The sequence below is a fragment of the Neophocaena asiaeorientalis genome, unplaced genomic scaffold (assembly GCF_003031525.2).
Source record: "Neophocaena asiaeorientalis asiaeorientalis breed wild unplaced genomic scaffold, Neophocaena_asiaeorientalis_V1.1 scaffold150, whole genome shotgun sequence".
NCBI lineage: Eukaryota > Metazoa > Chordata > Mammalia > Artiodactyla > Phocoenidae > Neophocaena > Neophocaena asiaeorientalis.
The window spans coordinates 17,254,885-17,276,594 of NW_020176571.1; the positions used below are offsets into that span (position 1 = coordinate 17,254,885).

General features: G+C 38.5%; 1 protein-coding gene across 1 annotated transcript in view; it reads left to right on the forward strand.

Moving 5' to 3' along the window:
- The first annotated feature begins 1,384 nt into the window (after nt 1-1,384).
- The window catches only part of ETNK1 (ethanolamine kinase 1), a 72,781-nt gene continuing 52,455 nt past the window's right edge, over nt 1,385-21,710 (forward strand). The window contains 2 exon segments of the mRNA XM_024733102.1: nt 1,385-2,747; nt 2,750-3,036. Coding sequence (XP_024588870.1) covers nt 2,615-2,747; nt 2,750-3,036 — 420 coding nt within the window. The 5' untranslated portion in view covers nt 1,385-2,614.

Here is a 21,710-nt window from a genome sequence, read left to right on the forward strand (position 1 = left end):
ATTTTAATTAAGTCTGTAAGCAGATAGGCTAGGGGGTCCCCAGAGAAAGAAAACCAGGCATGGCTTTCTTGACATAAGAGAAGCCATTTTTGGCCTAAGCCATTTTGTGATCTAAGCTTGGCTGCAATGCTTGCCCTTGAACAGGTCTCAGTGATTAATGATCTTAAGGGAACAAAGGAATGTAGCAACAGTGGAAAAGCAGTCAAGCAGCAGCAGTTCAGCTATAAAACAGTCCTAGTTCCTCCTCAGTGGATATACATAATCTGATACATATCTTTGAGTTGTTCTACAGGAACTAAGCCCCCCCCCCCACCCCCCCACCCCCCCCTTCACCACCACCACCACCACCACCAAAAAAAAAACCTTTAGTCCAAGACTAAAGCTTGGACTCTGTTGACCTTTGCCCCAATAATATGCTGAATTCTCCTTAACTCAAGCATATTCATGAATATGCCTGTTCCCTTAGCTTAAAACTTCTCCAATTTTGCTGTTCGAGGAGACGTTGCTTTGGGAAAGATCCCTGGTGTTCTCACTTGCTGCAAGTAATAAATACTACCTTCTCCAGCTTTTTGCCTTGGTTGTGTCTTTTGGCTTGACACCCACGAAGAGGCAAACCCAGTTTTTGGGTAACAGTGGGATCAAAAAAATTTTCCCATACAAATAGCAGTTATTCCAGTACTGTTTCTCCATCCTTTCCTAATTTTCAATGCCACTTTTATCATATTCAAAGATCTCACATGTGTGTAGGTCTTTTTCTGGAATCTTTATCATGCTCCACTTGTCTATTTGCCCATTCTTAAACCGTTATATCATAAATCCTGGTAGGATGTGTTCTCCCAACTTATTCTCTAACCCTCCCGCCCCCACAAAGAATTATAGCAGCTTCTCTTCGACCTTAAGTTTTGGTGTGAATTTTAACGCCACTTTAACAAGTTCTGTAAAATACGCAATTGAGATTTAATTGTAACTGCACTATACTTATTGGTTTGTTCAGTGAAAACAGATCTTTTTAATAAGTATCTTTTCTTATTCATGGATATGGTTCATTTCTCCATTAATATAATTTCATCCATAAGGGTCTTACACATCTTTTGTTAGTTTTATTCTTAGGTACCTAATAGGTTTTTTTTTAGGTCTTTCTAGTTATTAATGGTTGCTTCATTAAAATTACAAACTTGTATAATTCCCCAAATAATTTTTGTAATTTGCTATTAAATCATTTCACAATTCAAACCATAGCTTCAAAATTCTTAAAATGCCAACTGTTTAATAATAAAAAATACAAATTATACAAAGATACAATAGAGGGAATTCCCTGGCAATCCAGTGGTTAGGACTTCACGATTTCACTGCTGAGGGCCTGGTTGGATGGGGAGCTAGGATCCAATACCCTGAGTGGTGCCGCCCAAAAAATTAAAAACCAAAAAAAACCCAACAACAACAGATACTACCTGAAATGTGAAATTAGTATATTGATTATTTCTCCCCAAATTGAAAGGAATGCATAATTTAGAGTTTCTCCTAGTATACGATTTAAAAAAGAGACTAAGTCTGGAAAATGTTGAATCAACTGTCTTGCTGTCTATAAAACTCTCTTCTCCTTTTTAATTTATGAAGTTTAACTTTATTGATAGTGAGCTATTTATTTTGTGATTTACAATGGTAAGTAGGTTCTTTCTGAACAATCAGAATGTAAACTGATGCTAATGAGATAAACATTTTGACTGTTAATTAAGCTGAGTCCAGTTAGCGACTTAATTTACCAGTAACAAACGTATTCACCATTTACCAAATGCTGCAGGCAAGACATTAAGAGGTCAAATCTCAACCCATTTTCCTGAAATCACTGGGAAAATTAGGAGGTCCCAATAAATTACTTGTGGATTACCCAGTTTCCAATATTCCCCTAGCAGGGGAATTAGGTGCTGTAAGACAATGAGACTAAAAGTTTGAAGGTAGCCCTTTCAAGGCCCACTCAGGGATACCCTGAAACAGGCATCTAGCGGCTGAGCCCCAAAACTCCATTCCTTCCATCTTCATCCTACACTATAACCTGTTTTGGCTGACTCTGAATAATGATCAAACATCTGACCTTAAAAACACATCTTGAAGTGCAGTCGCTTTCTTACCCAAATATCTTAACTGTCCCAAATACCATGATCTCCGTACACTGCTGATGGGAATTTAGTTGCCAACCCAACCATGTGGTTAGTCCTCAGTACACAGGGGCTCCGAGATCAAGGAGACCCAGTTAACCCAGCTTGCCCAGACTCAGGCCAAATTCAGAGGCTGATCCTGGAGTTATTTCAGGGCACTTCCCTCGCTTCCCAGAAAAACTCAGACCTACCTCAAACCCAGACCCCAAGACCCTCCCGATCAGGTGAGCTAAAGCTTCAGTGCCTTTCGTTCGGGGTTTTGGCAGGGCTCAGGATCATTCCAAGCGGGAGCCCCACGTTTTAAAGACTAGCAGCACGCACCGCACTGTCCGATAACGGCCGAGAAACCTAACTCCAGGCACTAGGCCCATTGTGCCCGCGGCTAGAAACTCCGCCTCGATCCTAACGCAGCCAAGGCCCCGCCCCGCGCGTGACGCCAGCGTCAGGCCAGTCCCGGCATGCTCCGCGCCCGCCGGCGGCCGAGCGCAGACGAGACGGATATTCCCCGTGAGCAGTTGCTGGTCAGTTCAGCCGCTATCCAGACCTGGGTCGGCGAGAGTGCCGCCACCAGCTGTTCTCATACCGCTCTGCCGTTATTCTGAACGCCCCAGCCCTCCCGCGAGGGCGCCCCGGGACGGAAGGATCCAGCAGCCTGTCGGCGCCCGCCGTTCTCGTGGTCGCCGTCGCCGTCGTAGTTGTGGTAGTCTCTGCGGTAGCCTGGGCCATGGCCAATTACATCCACGTCCCGCCCGGCTCCCCGGAGGTCCCCAAGCTGGACGTCACGGTGCAGGATCAGGAGGAGCAGCGCTGCCGGGAGGGGGCCCTGAGCCTCCTGCGACACCTGCGGCCGCACTGGGACCCTCAGGAGGTGACCCTGCAGGTAACGCCCACACCTCAGCCCCGGGTTTCAGCCGACCTTGACGCGGCCCCGGGGGGCCGGGGGGCGGGGGCGGTCTCACCATCCCTTCTAGTCCCCGGTGAGCCGGCAGGACCTCTGGGAACGTCGTCTCCCTCCGTTCTTTGGGAAGTGATCTTGTATTTCCTCCGTCACACCTAGGAAGGTCACTCCCCCTTCCTTCACCTTGCTTATTGAGGTCGTCCTGAGGGCGGATTTTCTCTTTCCAGAGGCGGCTACGTTCGTGACGCACCCCTTCCACCTCGGGAAGGTTCCTGTTGATCGTTGCCCCTCCTCCCACTCCCCTGTCCCTTCTAAGTGCGAAAAGAACCTTTTCCACTCCTTTGCGAGGGGTCCTCGCCCATCGGCCCAAGCCACCATCTCCTCGCCTTTCACAAATAATGTGGTAATTAATCTTCTCTGATCTTTTAATTTCCCTTCCCTCCCCTCCCCCGTCGGTGTACTCCCACTGATGCTCACCCTAAGTCTTACCTTCTCAAGTCCTGGGATTGGCGACAGTACTCGATTCCAAAGTAATGACCGAGGTCCTCATGGGTTCTTTGGTAGCCCTGCACACGTTATTTTATTTGTATCGGTACTTCTGAAAATGTTTTAGTCATCTTAGTGAAACTAACAATATCTGATGTTAGAAGGATCAGCGGCTTGTGAATATTTCTTTTTCCTGAGCCACAGTATTCATAGATAGACAAAAATTGGGAGAAAAAGTCCTTAAGAACCTATGCATTTTTTGATAGCTTATTTCTAATAAGTTACGATTAAGCATACATGAAATTTATTTTGAATACTAATTTGTATTTAACTTTTGGAGTTTTAGGTACTATATACGAAAATGAACCTCCTTTTCCCTTGCAAACACAAAGTAATTTTAAAGGCTGGCATATTTTAGGTTTGTTTCAAATCTGAGCAATAATGTAAGAGTATTCATTTGAAGTAGCCACATCGTCTGCCTTATTTTGTTGACTGATTTGTTTCAGCAATGTTAATTGACTTAACAGTATCTCAGATTCTTTGGTAAAGTAGTCGCCTATACAAAAATGAATAAAACATGAACAGTGCCCTAGGGCCCAGAACAGTTCTCGACACTTCAGCTTTCATGAATGTTGGCTTCAGTTCTTACTGCCTAGAAGAGTTAGGAGCAGATTAAAAGGACCCATATGTTTTGGAAAAAAGTTAAGACAAAAATTTTGAAAATTTAAGGGAATGTTTGTTAGCCAAGTATGTAGGACATAGTGAATCCAAAATGATTTTCATGTGTAATTAAAAAAAAATAGTATATTTTCTTTAAGGAAAATTAGTTTAATTGAAACTTACAATTTGAAACTCTAGACTTCTTTAGTTTATTATTCATTAACTTATTTGTAGTTTATTATAGAAGATCTTTATATTTATTAAAATGAGTTATATTCTGGCAGTCAATTATAAATTAAAGAGATATTAATTAAAAACATTGCTACTTCATGGTAAACTCTGGTACTGGCAAACCATATTACTTTTTAAGCAGAGACTTAAGAGTTTGAAGCTTTGAAGACTGGAATTTCAGTTGATGTGTTTGTCTGTAGAACAGCAGGAATAGCTACCCAGAGGTACATTAGGTGTGTTTTTAATCATTTAATCCCCCGAACAACCATTTTAGATAGGTACTGTCTTTTTAGGTGAAACTCAGTGAAGTAAAGCCAGAATATCGGTTTAAAAAAAAAAAAAGGATAAAATATGCTAACATCAAACTGTTTTTTGATTGTTGTACTTGGGATTGAATCTTAATCTGATACCCATGTAGCAGCTTTTGACTTTAAGACCTTTGGACTCATTGTCCAAGCTTCTAATATACTTATTTGTAAGTGAAGGTAAATACTACCATTTTTTTTTGCCCTTAAGGTGATTGTTATTTAGAAATATAATCCCTCCATTTGCAAGCAAAGCTATTGATCCAGAAGCTGGAACAACTGCTAAGCAGAGTAGATGGTTATTCATCTCTCAGTATGGTAGATCTGACTCCCACATTCTAGGTCATTATAAACTCTGCTTTTATGGTGCTTCAGGATTTCTTTAGTAAATATCAATGGGAATATTTTCTTTTGAGATTTGCTTTTATTTCCTTTGAGGTATAAAGATAAACATCATACCTAACATAATAGTCAACAGATTAAAACAGGTATCAGTAATGCAGCCCATATTTTAAAAAGATTTTTTCTAAAATTCTTATGTGATATAAAATGCTTTAAACATACCTTAGAAGCTTACTCTAGTAATACTTATTTTACCTGGCACTTACTCTTGACAGCTGAACTATTGAGAGCATTTTGGAAAATCCAGAAGCAAACAAAAAAAGACTTCAATGCATTCAGAATAATAGAGGGCCCAGTCTTTGCTCACAACTTATGGACACAGGGGATAATATATCTCATTTTAGATAGAGTCTTAAAAAGTTTAATTATTTTTTCCCTATCTGTACAAAATTAAAAGAATACAATATAAAAGGAGTGGTGAGCTTTGTGGAGTGTAGTATCTTATAATAGGCAGAGTGGTTCTAAAACAATACCAGTCACAATGTTTTTAATTTAATAATATTTTACTATTTATAAAGAAAGCACTTTCACATACATTCTCCCAATGACCCTGTGAGATAGATGTAGACTGTTAATATGTATTTTATAGTTAAATGAAAGTGAACTTGGGAGTTTGTAATGGTAGATCTGAGATGAGAACTCATCTTATGAATTATTGCTCTTTGAGAAAAGTTTATGTTTGTATATCATGATTAAGACAGGGAAGCCATTTCTGTGTGAAATCAGTTATTTTTTTAAAATTAAACCTTTGGTTCATAGAAAGATTTTGCTTTAAGTTCCTTAAACATAAATTTGCATTACTTTTCCACATGTGACATTATTTTGGAAACGGGATTCACTTCCGCTTTCTTTTAAGATAGTTACTATCTAATAGTAAAGTATTTGAGTGGGTGGTAGGACCTAAGACTATTTGACTATGGCTAAGAGAGATGTGTTGTTTGATAGGTCCCTATATATGTGGATAACATGTGGCCAAAAAGTCAGGAGCCTACTGTACTAGTTTATTTTCAGGTATTAATAGCTGTGTGACTTGGACTGAGCAAACCACTTCACCTCTCTGGGGCCTCAGCATAGTGTAGTGGAAAGAAGATGGGTTTTTTTTTTTTTGCGGTATGCGGACCTCTCACTGTTGTGGCCTCTCCCGTTGCGGAGCACAGGCTCCGGACGTGCAGGCTCAGCGGCCATGGCTCACGGGCCTAGCCGCTCCGTGGCATGTGGGATCTTCCCGGACCGAGGCACGAACCTGTGTTCTCTGCATCGGCAGGCAGACTCTCAACCACTGGGAACCAGGGAAGCCCAAGAAGATGGTTTTTGAGTCCTGATTCCAGCCTTTTGTCACCTTTGGCAAATTTTAAAATCTCTATAAAAAGGACTTACTCTCTACCTTGGAAAATAGTAGCATAGTAGAAAATAGTAGAATTTAACAACTATAGTACTCATAGTCATTTTACTACTGGTACTAATTTTACTACTTTACTACTAAGAGTAGAGTATCAGGAGAATTAAATGAAGTATGTAAAATTATACATAGTATGTTTTAGTACTCCAACTTCCCCCAGGCTCTCCCCCCACCATTTGTAAGTGGAAAGTTGTTATGAAAGAATTGTAAGCTCCTAAAATTCAGTAATTTTAACATTTATTTTTTTGTACTGGCATAATGCTACTTTTCAGCAGCATTCCTTGTAGCAGAAGGTAGCCATGGGAGAATGGAGGAGGGAAGGCTTAATAGAAGACGGGGTACCTGAACTGAGCTTGGAAGGAAAGATAGGAGATGGAATGGGGAAGTATTTCTGGGCAAAGAAAAACTGCTTTCACAAAAGCTAGACTATGAGTATCTTGGACAGAATGGTGTATGAACAAGCATAGAAGTGGGAGTGATTTTCAAATAAGGGAGTGCTTAGATACGAAGGTTTTATGCCTCTTTAAGGAGGTGGTATTTTATTATCTAGGATGTGATGAGGAGCTGGTGAATGTTTTTAAGCAGGTAAGTTATATCATATATATTTTAGAGAAGTGGCAGATTACAATTTAGGCAGCATTCATTGAAGGAAATGCTTTGAATTGGGGATTAAGTGATCACTTACAAAGGACATTGGTGGTTTTGAAACTGATGGTTATTGCACACTAAGAGGATGCTAAATCAGTATAGTGGGTTGAAACCACTACAGTTTAAAAAGATGAGTTAAAATAAGATGTGATAGGATAGATCAGAGCGCATTGCAAGTAATAAGGTAAGTATTATCTTGTGAAGCTTTTAGTTTTATATAAAAGTATATATGTACTGAATTAGAGGATAAATACATTTCTTTCTGTGTATTGCATTAAAAAAATGTTTGTGAAAGACTACCTAGGAGAGACTTATTTTAGTACAGACAAGCGGCGCTGGGATCCAAATTAGGACAGTGGCCTTGAAGATGGAAATAAGGGACAGATTTGACATTTCAGAAAATAAATGTTCAGGACTTGTTAATTGCTTGCAGTTGAGGGAGGAAGTGGGAAGCTTAAGGGTTTTTTTTTTTTTTTTTTTTGTGCGTGACAAAAAAAAGGGAAGTAATGAAAAGTATATTTAAGGAATCAGGTTGTATTTTTCAGGATTTTATCTTCTTTTTTTAATCTTTTGGCCACGCTGCGTGGCATGTGGGATCTTAGTTCCCTGACCAGGGGTTGAACTCACGCCCCCCTGCAATGGAAACACAGAGTCTTAATCACTGGACTGCCAGGGAAAGTCCCCAGGATTTTGTCTTATAAGGAGTTATTTTGCTCTGATGGACTATAAATAGGTAAATTTTTATCACCCTTTTAAAAACTGTGAGATACAACAAACGAACAGAAAAATGAATGAAACATAAATTGTTGTAGAGTAAATACCTTCGTAACCCCAGCCCAGGGAAAGAGAAAATATTACCAGCAGCCCAGAATATCTCCCCTTTCTCTTCCTGCTCCTAACTTTTCCCTCCCTCTAGTGGTAATCGCAATAGCAGTTTTTAAAAAAATTGTTAACAAACAGAATATTTTGAATTAGTCATTTTTTCCAGTACTCTGAGAAAATATACTGTGTATGAATTTTTTAAATAAGAGACTATATGATCATGAAGTAACTTAGTTTTACTGAAAAGATGTATCACAATATTAAAACTTTGAGTAGAAAACTACCCACTTCCTATTCATAGTTTATTAAAAAAATCAACTGTTTCGTTTTGTTTATTACCTTCTATTTCTCCCTTAAATATTTTACATAGTTGTTATTGAACCTTATGTACAATTTTTAAAAATTAATTTTTATTGGAGTATAGTTGCTTTACAATGTTGTGTTAGCTTCTACTGCACAGCAAAGTGAATCAGCCATACATATACATATATTCCCTCCCTTTTGGATTTCCCACCCATTTAGGACACCACAGTGCATTAAGTAGAGTTCCCTGTGCTATACAGTATGTTCCCATCAGTTGTCTGTTTTATACATAGTATCAATAGTGTATATGTGTCAATCCCAATCTCCCAATTCCTTCCACCCCACCCCTTTCCCGCTTGGAATCCGTACATTTGTTCTCTATGTCTGTGTTTCTATTTCTGCTTGGCAAATAGGGTCATCTATACCATTTTTCTAGATTCCACATATATGCGTTAATATACGATATTTGTTTTTCTCTTTCTGGACTTACTTCACTGTATAACACTCTCTAGGTCCATCCACATCTCTACAAATGACCCAATTTCGTTCCTTTTTATGGCTGAATAATACTCCATTGTATATATGTACCACATTTTCATTATCCATTCCTCTGTTGATGGACATTTAGGTTGTTTTCATGCCTTGGCTATTGTAAATAGTGCTGCTATGAACATTGGAGTGCATGTCTTCTTTTATTTTTATTTTTTTTTGCAGTACGTGGGCCTCTCACTGTTGTGCCCTCTCCCGTCGCGGAGCATAGGCTCCGGACGCGCAGGCTCAGTGGCCATGGCTCACGGTCCCAGCCGCTCCGCGGCATGTGGGATCTTCCCGGACCGGGGCACGAACCCGCGTCCCCTGCATCGGCAGGCAGACTCTCAACCACTGTGCCACCAGGGAAGCCCTGCATGTCTTTTTTAAAATAAATTTATTTATTTATTTTTGGCTGCATTGGGTCTTCGTTGCTTTGTGCGAGCTTCTATACTTGCTGTGAGCGGGGCTACTCTTCTTAGCAGTGCACAGGCTTCTCATTGTGGTGGCTTCTCTTGTTGCGGAGCATGGGCTCTAGGCGCGCAGGGCTTCAGTAGCGTGGCATACAGGCTCAGTAGTTGTGACTCACAGATTATAGAGCGCAGGCTAAGTAGTTGTGGTGCACAGGCTTAGTTGCTCTGCTGCTTGTGGGATCTCCCCGGGCCAGGGATCAAACCCATGTCCCCTGCCTCGGCAGGTGGATTCTTAACAGCTGCACCACCAGGGAAGCCTCATGTGTCTTTTTGAATTATGGATTTCTCTGGGTATATGCCCAGTATTCTGGCTCATATGGTAGTTCTATTTTTAGTTTTTTAAGAAACTTCCCTATTGTTTTCCACAGTGGCTGTGTCAATTTACATTCCCACCAACAGTGCAAGATTGTTTCCTTTTCTCCTGACCTTCTCCAGCATTTGTTTGTAGATTTTTTTGATGATGGCCATTCTGATGGGTGTGAGGTGATATCTCATTGTAGTTTTGATTTGCATTTCTCTAATAATTAGTGATGTTGAGCTTCTTTTCATGTGTTTGGCCATCTGTATGTACAATTTGTATTCCGTTTTTTCATGTAGCCTTTCATAAATATTTTCCCATGTTGGTATGGTATTGACCACAATTTTTGATAGCTACAGACATAATATTTGGTCATGTTAAACATCATGTGACTTAATTACTTTTAAAGTGAGGTTTTAAAAACAATTGTAAAGAGTATAAAGAGGAAAATTAGAAAGGCTCATATTCTAACCCTGTTGATTTTGTTTAAAAAATACAAATGATACATGCCCTTAAAAAACAAGGCTATAAAATGGAAAGTAAAAAATCTAGCCCCCCCAACTCTGAGTCATTCTCCCCAAAGATAATTTTGTGAACAATTTCTTTTGAACTTATAAAAAATTATCAAATTATAGATTTACTAGCTTACATTATCTACCTATGTTTATAAATACAGTAAATATAACTATATTCTTTTTTGTATACATAATTAAGTTATTCTGTATCTTGATTTTAAAAATAAAATATCTTAGACATCTCCATGTCAGTATATATAACCTGCCCCATGTTTTTAAAAAAAACATTGTTTTTATTTTTTAGGTATTAAAAAAGTATTGCAGTGATCTGCTTTTATACATATATTTTGGATAACTTTTCTAAGTATATCCATAGAGTAAATTCTTATTAGTGGAATTAAAAGGTTAAAAGTAAAAGAAAAAAAATTATAATCTTCAAGGAATTGGCTCACACAAGTGTGGAGGCTGGTAAATCTGAAATTTGTAGGGCATTCTCTGGTAAGCTGGAAGCTCTCAGGCAGGAGTTGATGTTGTAGTCTTAAGGCAGCATATGTTCAGGAAAACTGCAGTTTTGCTTTTACAACTCTTCACCTGATTGAATGAGGCTCATTCATGGGGACTAATCTCTTTTACTTGACGTTATCTGGTTAATATGTCTGCAAAATACCTTCAGAGCTGCATCTAAATTAGTGTTTGATTGAATAACTGGGTATTGTAGCTAATCCAAGTCGACACAAAACTGTTATGCTATTTCTCACTTTCATATAATTTATACTCCTCAAAACAGTGTTGGAAAGTATCCTTTTCTCTATACCTTGTCCAACCTCTGATATTAAATTTAAAAAAATTTTGCCGGTTAGATACATGAAAATGGTATTTTGTTTTGTTTTTACATTACTTTTAATTTTGTTATTTTCGAAGATGGTGGAATCCAATAGTTACTTCCACAAAACAGTTAACTGACATGCATTAATTCCATCTTTCTAGGCTTATGGGCTGGTCCAGTAGCCATTGTCTTAAAGAATAATTGAAGCTTGTCTTTCCCGTTGTATTGGCCTGTGCAAGCTCATTCATTTGAATTCAGTAGTTAATCGGTCATTTTAGACCATAAATAAATATCGAAACTCTGCTTGGTATCTTAATCATCTTTAAGGACTAAAGAAATTTCACAGTAGCTAAGGTAGAGTTTAATATTTTTATCATCTCAGGGTTTGTAGTTGCAGGGCAGTGTCACGTACTGAAAGAAGGTATTGGATTGTTTTGGGGTTCTCAAGATGACCTTCAAGTTCACTGATAATCACTTTAACTTCTAAGGTGTCATTAAAACTGTAATTTCTTTTTGTCCACCGGGTATTCTGTATTGCTTCAAAGAGCAACCTGTGCAGGTTTGGGCAATTCTTTAAGTTCCTAATTGATATGGTCAATTAGTCCTGGCTGAAGGGTGAATTTATGTCTTCTGTTACAGTACTAAAATAGGGAAAGTGTTACTATAGAACATATTTATCTCAGTATTACATTCTGGCAAAGGAGACAGAACCACCTCTCATAATACCTGTTCCAGCACTCCGCTTTGCATACAAATATTCACCATCAACCGTGGCATCCTCATGTCCTCTCAGGGTAACTTGCTCCTTTAAGAGTGTCTCACATAGGTTTTGGATTCAGTGCATTGGGCTTCCCTGTCAAAAGGTTTCTTCTCTACCTCTAGGCCATTTTACCCACTTATGTGAATTTGGCCTTGGGTTCCCAGCTGCTGAGGGTTGGGCCAAGATCTTGGCCTCACAGTCAGTTTGCTTATTTCCAAATTGGTGGCAGACTCTTAATATCATCTTTGTACCCTGGCTTTTTAAAATCTCCTAAGCTAGAGTAAATATGGTGGATTTGTTCGGGGCACTCAATGCTGGGAGACCACTAGCAGGTCCCATCAGTCCATCCAATCTGATAATGCTTCATTGAAAAGTTTTGCTTCAACCCCATCAATGTCTGCTGTATTCATCCAGTTTTTTGATAACCATGAAAAACTTTCACTCTGTTGGGGCAAGTCATTTGCCATCTCCCTTATCTTTTCCGCTTACTTTTAATTTAGTTTTCTTACTATCATCCCTAAGACCTGTAAAGGGAAGCTTGAGACAGCAAATCAGATCCAGCATCCAGAATAGTTCATGTTGGTAACAGGAGAGTTACATGGGGGACCCATGTAGAAGGAGAAACCTTTATCATGGTATTCACCATGACCTGGGGGTGGGGCATATTAAGTGGTTGAGTATCCTGGTCACTGTAAGGCCAGTCTTGTATGGCCTGCATATGCAGTATATCAGCCACTTCATCTGGAGTGATCGATCCACTTTGCATGCAGAGGAGGGACCGCACAACTCCCCTTCTCAGGAAACCGACTTAGTAGCCACTTCTATCCATTCTTCCAGTCTAGCAGTCTTGCTGGGATTAGGTTGCTGTATGTTTGGGTTAGTTGCAGCCATTCAGGACTGTTCAGTAGTAAGCTGTGGGTCCTGCATTAGCCTAAACATGCCATGGACTTCAAACCATAGATTGCTCCTAACTTGACCATTCTGATGATGAGACAACTTTACACTATATCCTCAGGTTTCAGTAGTTTCCTTATTTTGTGCCCTTCCCACCTGAATCATTTTGGCAAACAGAGGATGACTTACAGAGGTCAAAGAAGAGTTATCTGCTGTGGAGCACGAACTCTTGTGACAGTTCTGTGCTTAGCAGCCTGATGTTGTATCAGACCATCTGGAACCTGGGTTGGTGCAACATCAAGATCTACCCTAAAACGGTCTTTATCTTTCTGTCGTAGGTAGTATGGCTAACAGCAGCCAAGAGATCACACATTTAGCCAATTTCTCATTATTTTGCACTTTATTGTGGATTCAGGGACAGCTGTTCTGGGGTTGGAGCTGTCATTTTTAGGTTTCACTTACTTTTACCTCTTGTAATAGATGACAACATGCCTGCTGTTTCATACTGTGGGTGATCTGGCAAACACCTAGGCATCAGGGATTGATCATCCACTGCCCCTTCCTTATTCGTTTCTTCAGATAATACTTAACAATGTTGCAGTGAGTCTAGGGTCATGCTAGCAAACCCATAAACTTGAGGGTGTATCCCTGAAACAGATTAAGAGTCATGACATCAGGTTTTTATCCTGTTTTGCCATTGTATGACTTTGGAAAAATATGAGAACTTACCTAGGTCATAGTTTTTCATTCTACAAATCGATCATTCAGTCTATATAAAAGCAAACATTTATTGAATATCTGTGTTCTATGTTCCACTCTTTCTCAACGTTTTAATAATTACTCTCTGAAGAGAAGGTTAAATTATGTTAATTTTTACCTAACAGGAGAAATTAAATACTAAAGAATAGGATTTTGCAGGTAGGGTCGAGCTTTAGAGAGCCACAAACCATTGTAACGTCTCTAGATTTTTTTCTTCCCTCAGTAACCAACTTTTGCTCCTTTGGTGGTGATATCATCTCTGTTGAGAATGTAATACATGAAAGAAATTTTATTTTATTTTATATATATATATATGAGAGGATATGTATCTGTATGTATATCTGTATCTCCTCTTTAAGATAGTAAATTGAAATTAATTAAACCAAAGTACTAAAGTACCTATGCATTTATTTTCAGTTTTAAAAACCTTATCGCTTTAGGAAATTTTCTCTAGGGTTACTGTGAGTTGAAGGTAATCAAAAGATTAACTGGCAGTACATTTTTTCTGATCTGAATATTACATTAACTCTTTTCTAGTTAAATTTGTTGTTGATGTGTGATATACATAATAAAAAGTGCACAAATCTTAAGTGTAGAACCTGATGAATTTTCCTACAAAGCAACCACACCCATGTAATATGCATCCAAGTCAGGAAACAGATTTGGGAAATGGTACCCCAGAATCCTCTCTTACACTTTTGGAGTCACTATCCATCAACTCTCCCCAAGCAAGTGTTACTCCTATCCTGATTTTATATCATAGCTTTCCCTCTCTATGAATTTTTTTTAATGGAATCGTATGGTATATACTTTTTTTTGGGGGGGTGGCATATGCTAAAGTTATGAGAGATTTATTTCTGTATATATAGTTCTTATTCTCATTGTAAGAATATACCTCAGTTTATTTATCTTCTGTTGGTGGACACTTGGGTTGTTTTCGGTTTTTGGCTATTACAAATTATGCTGCTGTGAACATAGCTGTATGTCTTTTGATGAGTGTGAATATCTGTTTTTCTGTTAGGCGGATACTTAGAAGTAGACTTGCTGGGTCATCTGGTATGTTATTTTAGCTTTACTAGATACTTTAAGTTTTCCAAAGTGGTTGTGTCAATTTATACCCCTAATGGCAATACTGTATGAGTGTTTCAGGGGTGCTGCATTTTTACCAACAATTGTTATTATCTGTCTTCATTGTTATCATTCGGGTAGGCATTAAGGTATCTTATTATGGGTTTGATTTGCATTCTCAATAACTAGTGCATCTTTTTTCTGTGGGTCGGATATTTGAATGTCTTCTATTTTGAGATGCCTGTTCAAGTTTTTTTGGCTAATTTTTCTCCTGGATTATTTTTTTCCTAATGATTTGTAGATGTTCTTTACATATTCTATATTTGAGTTCTTTTTAATTTTTTTTGGCCACGCTGTGTGGCTTTGCAGTATCTTAGTAAGGATTGAACCCAGGCTCCCCAGCCGTGGAAGCGCGGAGTCCTAACCACTGGGCTGCCAGGGAATTCCCGAGTCCTTTTTTTTTTTTTTTTTTTTTTGTACCCTGTCCTTTTTTTTTTTTTTTTTTTGTGGTACGCGTGCCTCTCACTGTTGTGGCCTCTCCCGCTGTGGAGCGCAGGCTCGGCGGCCATGGCTCACGGGCCCAGCCGCTCCGCGGCATGTGGGATCTTCCCGGACTGGGGCACGAACCCGTGTCCCCTGCATTGGCAGGCGGACTCTCAACCACTGTGCCACCAGGTATCCTTTTTTTAAAGAAATGTATTATAAATGTTTTCTGCCAGTTGGTGGCTTGTATTTTCACTCTTAATAGTGTCTTTTGATAGTCTTAACACCAGTTTTTCAGTTTTTTCTTTATGGGTAGCATGTTTTGTGTCTTGATCTCTTCCTATGCCAAAGTCCTGAAGATATTCCTCTATGTTTTATAGAACCTTTATTGTTTTGCTATTTTACATTTTGATCTGAAACTGTTTATGGTGTAAGGTGGAGGAGTTCATGACTCATTTTTCTTCCGAATGGCTATCAGTATCCAGTGATCCAGTATCACTTATTGAAAAGACCATTTTCTCCCCATTATAGTGTTACCTGAAACCACCATTTTCCCACCATTATAGTGTTACCTTTGTCATAAACCAGGTGGCACTGTATGTGGGTCTCTTTATGAATTCTGTTCCTTTAGTCTGTTTTGTCTGTTATTGCACCAGTATCACAGTGTCTTGACTACTCTCAAGTTTTGCTTCTAGGTCTTGGTATGGTATAGTTACTATAATCCTTGGTATGAGACACTAGCTTTGTTCTTCTTTAAAATTGCCTTGACTGTTCTTGGCTTTTTAAATTGCCATGTAAATTGTAGACTCAGCTTTTCAATTTCCTCAAAAGAAACTAGATGACATTTTGATTGATATTTTTGTGGAATCTATAGATATTTGAGGAGAAGTGAATTCATTAACAATATTGAGTCTTAGAATCTATAAATATGGTATATCCCATTTATTTATTTAGTTTCTCTCAAACTTTTGAAGTTTTCAATGTAGAGATCTTGCATTTTTCACGTCATTTTCCCCCCCAGAAATTTGATGCTTTCTGATATTATTTAAAGAATATCATTTTAAAAAAAGGTTTGCTGTTGGTATAGAGAAATTCAATTGATATGTTAATATGTTGAATTTTTCACATGTTCTAATTATTTGTTTTAATTTAGATACTTTGTGCATTTTCTCTGTTTCTGCAAATAATGACAGTTTTGTTTTTTGCTTTCCTATTCCTACTTCTGTTGTTGTCATGTCTTTTTTTCCCCCACATCTTTATTGGAGTATAAATGCTTTACAGTGTTGTGTTAGTTTCTGTACAACAAAGTGAATCAGCTATATGTATGCATATATCCCCATAGCCCCTTCCTCTCGAGCCTTCCTCCCACCCTCCCTATCCCATCCCTCTATCGTCACAAAGCACCAAGCTGATCTCTCTGTGCCATGCAGCAGCTTCCCACTAGCCTTACATTTGGTAGCGTATATGTCAGTGCACTGTCTCACTTCATCCCAGCTTCCCCTTCCCCCACCCATGCCCTCAAGTCCGTTCTCTACGTCTGCCTCTTTATTCCTGCCCTGTCACTATGTTCATCAGCACTGCTTTTTAAAATTCCATATATATGCGTTAGCATACGATAATTCGTTTTTCTCTTTCTGACTTACTTCACTCTGTATGACAGATTCTAGGTCCATCCACTCCACTACAAATAACTCAATTTCGTTCCTTTTTATGGTTGATATTCCATTGTATATGTGTGCCACATCTTCTTTATCCATTCATCTGCTGATGGACATCTAGGTTGTTTTCATGTCTTGGCTATTATAAATAGTGCTGCAGTGAATATTGTGGTACATGTCTATTTTTGAATTATGGTTTTCTCAGGGTGTATGCCCAGTAGTGGGATTGCTGGGTCATATGGTAGTTCTATTTTTAGTTTCTTAAGGAACCTCCATACTGTTCTCCATAGTGGCTGTATCAGTTTACATTCCCACCAACAGTGCAGGAGGGTTCCCTTTTCTCCACCCCTTCTCCAGCATTAATTGTTTGTAGATTTTTTTTTTTTTTTTTTTTTTTGCGGTACGCGGGCCTCTCACTGCTGCGGTCTCTCCCACCGCGGAGAACAGGCTCTGGACGCGCAGGCTCAGTGGCCATGGCTCACGGGCCCAGCGGCTCTGCGGCACGCGGGATCATCCTGGACCGGGGCACGAACCCACGTCCCTCGCATCGGCAAGTGGACTCTCAACCACTGCGCCACCCGGGAAGCCCTGTTTGTAGATTTTTTGATGATGGCCATTCTAACCAGTGTGAGGTGATACCTCATTGTAGTTTTGATTTGCATTTCTCTAATGATTAGTGATGTTGAGCATCTTTTCATGTATTTGTTGGCCATCTGTGTCTTCTTTGGAGAAACGTCTATTTAGGTCTTCCACCCATTTTTGGATTGGGTTTGTTTTTTGATATTGAGCTACATGAGCTGCTTGTATATTTTGGAGATTAATCCTTTGTCAGTTACTTCATTTGCAAATATTTTCTCCCATTCTGAGGGTTGTCTTTTCACTTGTTTATGCTTTCCTTTGCTGTGCAGAAGCTTTTAAGTTTCATTAGGTCCCATTTGTTTATTTTTGTTTTTATTTCCATTTCTCTAGGAGGTGGATCAAAAGGATCTTGCTGTGATTTATGTCATAGATTGTTCTGCCTGTGTTTTCCTCTAAGAGTTTTATAGTGTCTGGCCTTACATTTAGGTCCTTAATCCACTTTGAGTTTATTGTTGTATATGGTGTTAGGGGGTGTTTTAATTTCATTCTTTTATGTGTAGCTGTCCATTTTTTCCAGCACCACTTATTGAAGAGTCTGTCTTTTCTCCATTGTATATTCTTGCCTCCTTTGTCAAAGATGAGGTGACCATATGTGCGTGGGGTTATCTCTGGGCTTTCTGTACTGCTATATTGATCTATATTTCTGTTTTTATGCCAGTACCATACGGTCTTGAGTAGTTACTGTAGCTTTGTAGTATAGTCTGAAGTCAGGGAGCCTGATTCCTCCAGCTACGTTTTTCTTTCTTAAGGTTGCTTTGGCTATTCGGGGTCTTTGTGTTTCCATACAAATTGTAAAATTTCTCGTTCTAGTTCTGTGAAAACTGCCATTGGTAATTTGATAGGGATTGCATTGAATCTGCAGATTGCTTTGGGTAGTAGAGTCATTTTCACAATATTGATTCTTCCAATCCAGGAGCATGGTATATCTCTCCATCTGTTTATGTTATTTTTGATTTCTTTCATCAATGTTTTATAGTTTTCTGAGTACAGGTCTTTTGCTTCCTTAGGTAGATTTATTCTTAGGTATTTGATTCTTTTTTGTTGCGATGGTAAATGGGATTGTTTCCTTAATTTCTCTTTCTGATCTTTCATTGTTAGTGTATAGGAATGCAAGAGATTTCTGTGCATTAGTTTTGTATCCTGCAACCTTACAAATTCATTGATTAGTACTAGTAGTTTTCAGGTGGCATCTTTAGGATTTTCTATGTATAGTATCATGTCATCTGCAAACAGTGACAGTTTTAATTCTTCTTTTCCCATTTGTATTCCTTTTGCTTCTTTTTCTTCTCTGATTGCTGTGGCTACAACTTCCAATACTATGTTGAATAATAGTGGCAAGAGTGGGCATCCTTGTCTTGTTCCTGATCTTAGAGGAAATGCTTTCAGTGTTTCACCATTGAGAATGATGTTTGCTGTGGGTTTGTCATATATGGCTTTTATTATTTTGAGGTAGCTTCCCTCTATACCCACTTTCTGGAGAGTTTTTATCATAAATGGGTGTTGAATTTTGTCAAAAGCTTTTTCTGCATCTATTGAGATGATCATATGGTTTTTATTCTTTAATTTGTTAATATGGTGTATCACATTGATTGTCTTGCATATATGGAGGAATCCTTACATCCCTGGGATAAATCCCACTTGATCATGGTGTATGATCCTTTAAATGTGTTGTTGGATTCTGTTTGCTAGTATTTTGTTGAGGATTTTTACGTCTGTGTTCATCATTGATTTTGGCCTGTAATCTTTTTTTTGTGTGTGATATCTTTGTCTGGTTTTGATATCAAGGTGATTATGGCCTCATAGAAGGAGTTTGGGAGTGTTCCTCCCTGTGCAATTTTTTTTTTCCTCCGCAATTTTTTTTTTTTTGCAAGAGTTTGAGAAGGATAGAGATTAACTCTTCTCTAAATGTTTGATAAAATTCTCCTGTGAAACCGTCTGGTCCTGGACTTTTGTTTGCTGGAAGATTTTAAATTACAGTTTCAATTTAATTAACTGTGATTGGTCTGTTTATATTTTCTCATTCCTCCTGGTTCAGTCTTGGAAGTTTGTACTTTTCCAAGAATTCGATCATTTCTTTTGGGTTGTCCATTTTATTGGCATATAGTTGCTTGTAGTAGTCTCTTATGATCCTTTGTATTTCTGTGGTGTCAGTTGTAATCTCTCCTTTTTCATTTCTAATTTTATTGATTTGAGTCCTCTCTCCTTTTTTCTTGATGAGTCTGGCCAAAGGTTTATCAATTTTGTTTATTTTCTCAGGGAACCAGCTTTTCGTTTTATTGATCTTTGCTATTGTTTTCTTTGTTTCCATTTCATTTATTTCTGCACTGATCTTTGTGGTTTCTTTCCTTCTACTAACTTTGGGTTTTGTTTGTTCTTCTTTTTCTACTTGCTTTAGGTGTAAGGTTAGATTGTTTATTTGAGATTTTTCTTGTTTTTTGTAGTGAGCTTGAATTGCTGTGAACTTCCCTCTTGGAACTGCTTTTGCTATGTCCCATAGGTATTAGATCGTTGTGTTTTCATTGTTATTTGTTTATAGGTATTTTTTGATTTCCTCTTTGATTTCTTCAGTGATCTTGGTTATTTAGCAGCGGCACTGTTTAGCCTCCGTGTGTTTGTGGCTTTTACTGTTTATTTCCTTTAATTGATTTCTAATCTCATAGCATTGTGTTCAGAAAAGATGCTTGATACGATTTCAGTTTTCTTACATTTTCCAAGGCTTGATTTGTGACCCAAGATGTGATCTGTTCTGGAGAATGTACTGTGTGCACTTGAGAAGAAAGTGTACTTTTGCCTTCAGGTGGAATGTCCTAAAAATATCAATTAAGTCTATCTAGTCTTTTGTGTCATTTAAAGCTTGTGTTTCCTTATTTATTTTCTGTCTGGATGATCTTTCTATTGGTGTGTAGTGAGGTGTTAAAGTCCCCCACTATTATTGTGTTACTGTCGATTTTTCCTTTTATGGCTGTTAGCATTTGCCTTATACATTGAGGTGCTCCTATGTTGGGTGCATAAGTATTTATAATTGTTATGTTTTCTTCTTGGATTGATCCCTTGATCATTATGTAGTGTCCTTCTTTATCTCTTGTAACTGTCTTTAAGGTCTATTTTATCTGATATGAGTATTGCTACTCCACGTTTCTTGTGATTTCTATTTGCATGGAATATCTTTTTCCATCCCCTCACTTTCAGTCTGTGTGTCCCTAGGTCTGAAGTGGTTCTCTTGTAGGCAGCATATATATGGGTCTTGTTTTTGTATCCATTCAGCCAGTCTATGTCTTTTGGTTGGAGCATTTAATCCATTTACATTCAAGGTGATTATCAATATATATGTTCCTATTACCATTTTCTTAGTTGATTTGGGTTTGTTTTTGTGGGTCTTTTTCTTCTTTTGTGTTTCCTGCTTAGAGAAATTACGAGGATTCGCTTGTATGTTATTTGTTACTTTTCCCTTGCTGCTTTTAATATTTTTTCTTTGTATTTAATTTTTGATTGATTAATATGTGTCTCGTCATGTTTCTCTTAGGATTTATCCTATATGGGACTCTCTGTGCTTCCTGGACTTGATTGACTATTTCCTTTCCCATGTTAGGGACGTTTTTGACTATAATCTCTTCAAATATTTTCTCAGACCCTTTCTTTTTATCTTCTTCTTATGGGACCCCTATAATTTGAATGTTGGTCCGTTTAATATTGTCCCAGAGGTCTCTGAGACTGTCCTCAATTCTTTCTGTTCTTTTTTCTTTATTCTGCTCCCTGGCAGTTATCTCCATCATTTTATCGTCCAGCTCACTTATCTGTTCCTCTGCCTTAAGTAATTCTGCTATTGATTCCTTCTAGAGTATTTTTAATTTCAGTTATTACGTTGTTCATCACTGTTTCTTTGCTCTTCAGTTCTGCTAGATCCTTGTTAAATGTTTTATTTTCTCCATTCTATTTCCGAGATTTTGGATCATCTTTACTACCATTACTCTGAATTTTTACAGGTAGGTTGCTTATTTCGTCTTCATTTATTTGGTGTTGTAGATTTTTGCTTTGCTTCTTCTTCTGTAACATTTTTTTTTTCTTGCGGTACGCGGGCCTCTCACTGCTGTGGCCTCTCCCCTTGTGGAGCAAAGGCTCCAGATGTGCAGGCTCAGCGGCCATGATGTATTCCTGCAGTTGAATAGAGCTGGGTCTTGGTGCTGAGATGAGGACCTCTGGGAGCCCTTACTCTGATTAATATTCCCTGGGGTCTGATGTTCTCTGTTAGTCCAGCGGTTTGGACTCGGCACTCCCACCATGGGAGCTCAGGACCAACCTCCGGCCTGGGAACCAAGATCCTGCAAGCTGCGTTGTGTGGCAAAAAAAAAAACAAAAAAAAGCAGTACAATAACAAAGAATAAAAACAAAGTAAAGTTAGAAAGATAAAAAATACATTAGGAAAAATAAAAATATAATTAAAACAACTGCAAGAAGGTAAAACAAAACCACAACAGAAAAAAAAGGGGGGGGGGGGGCAA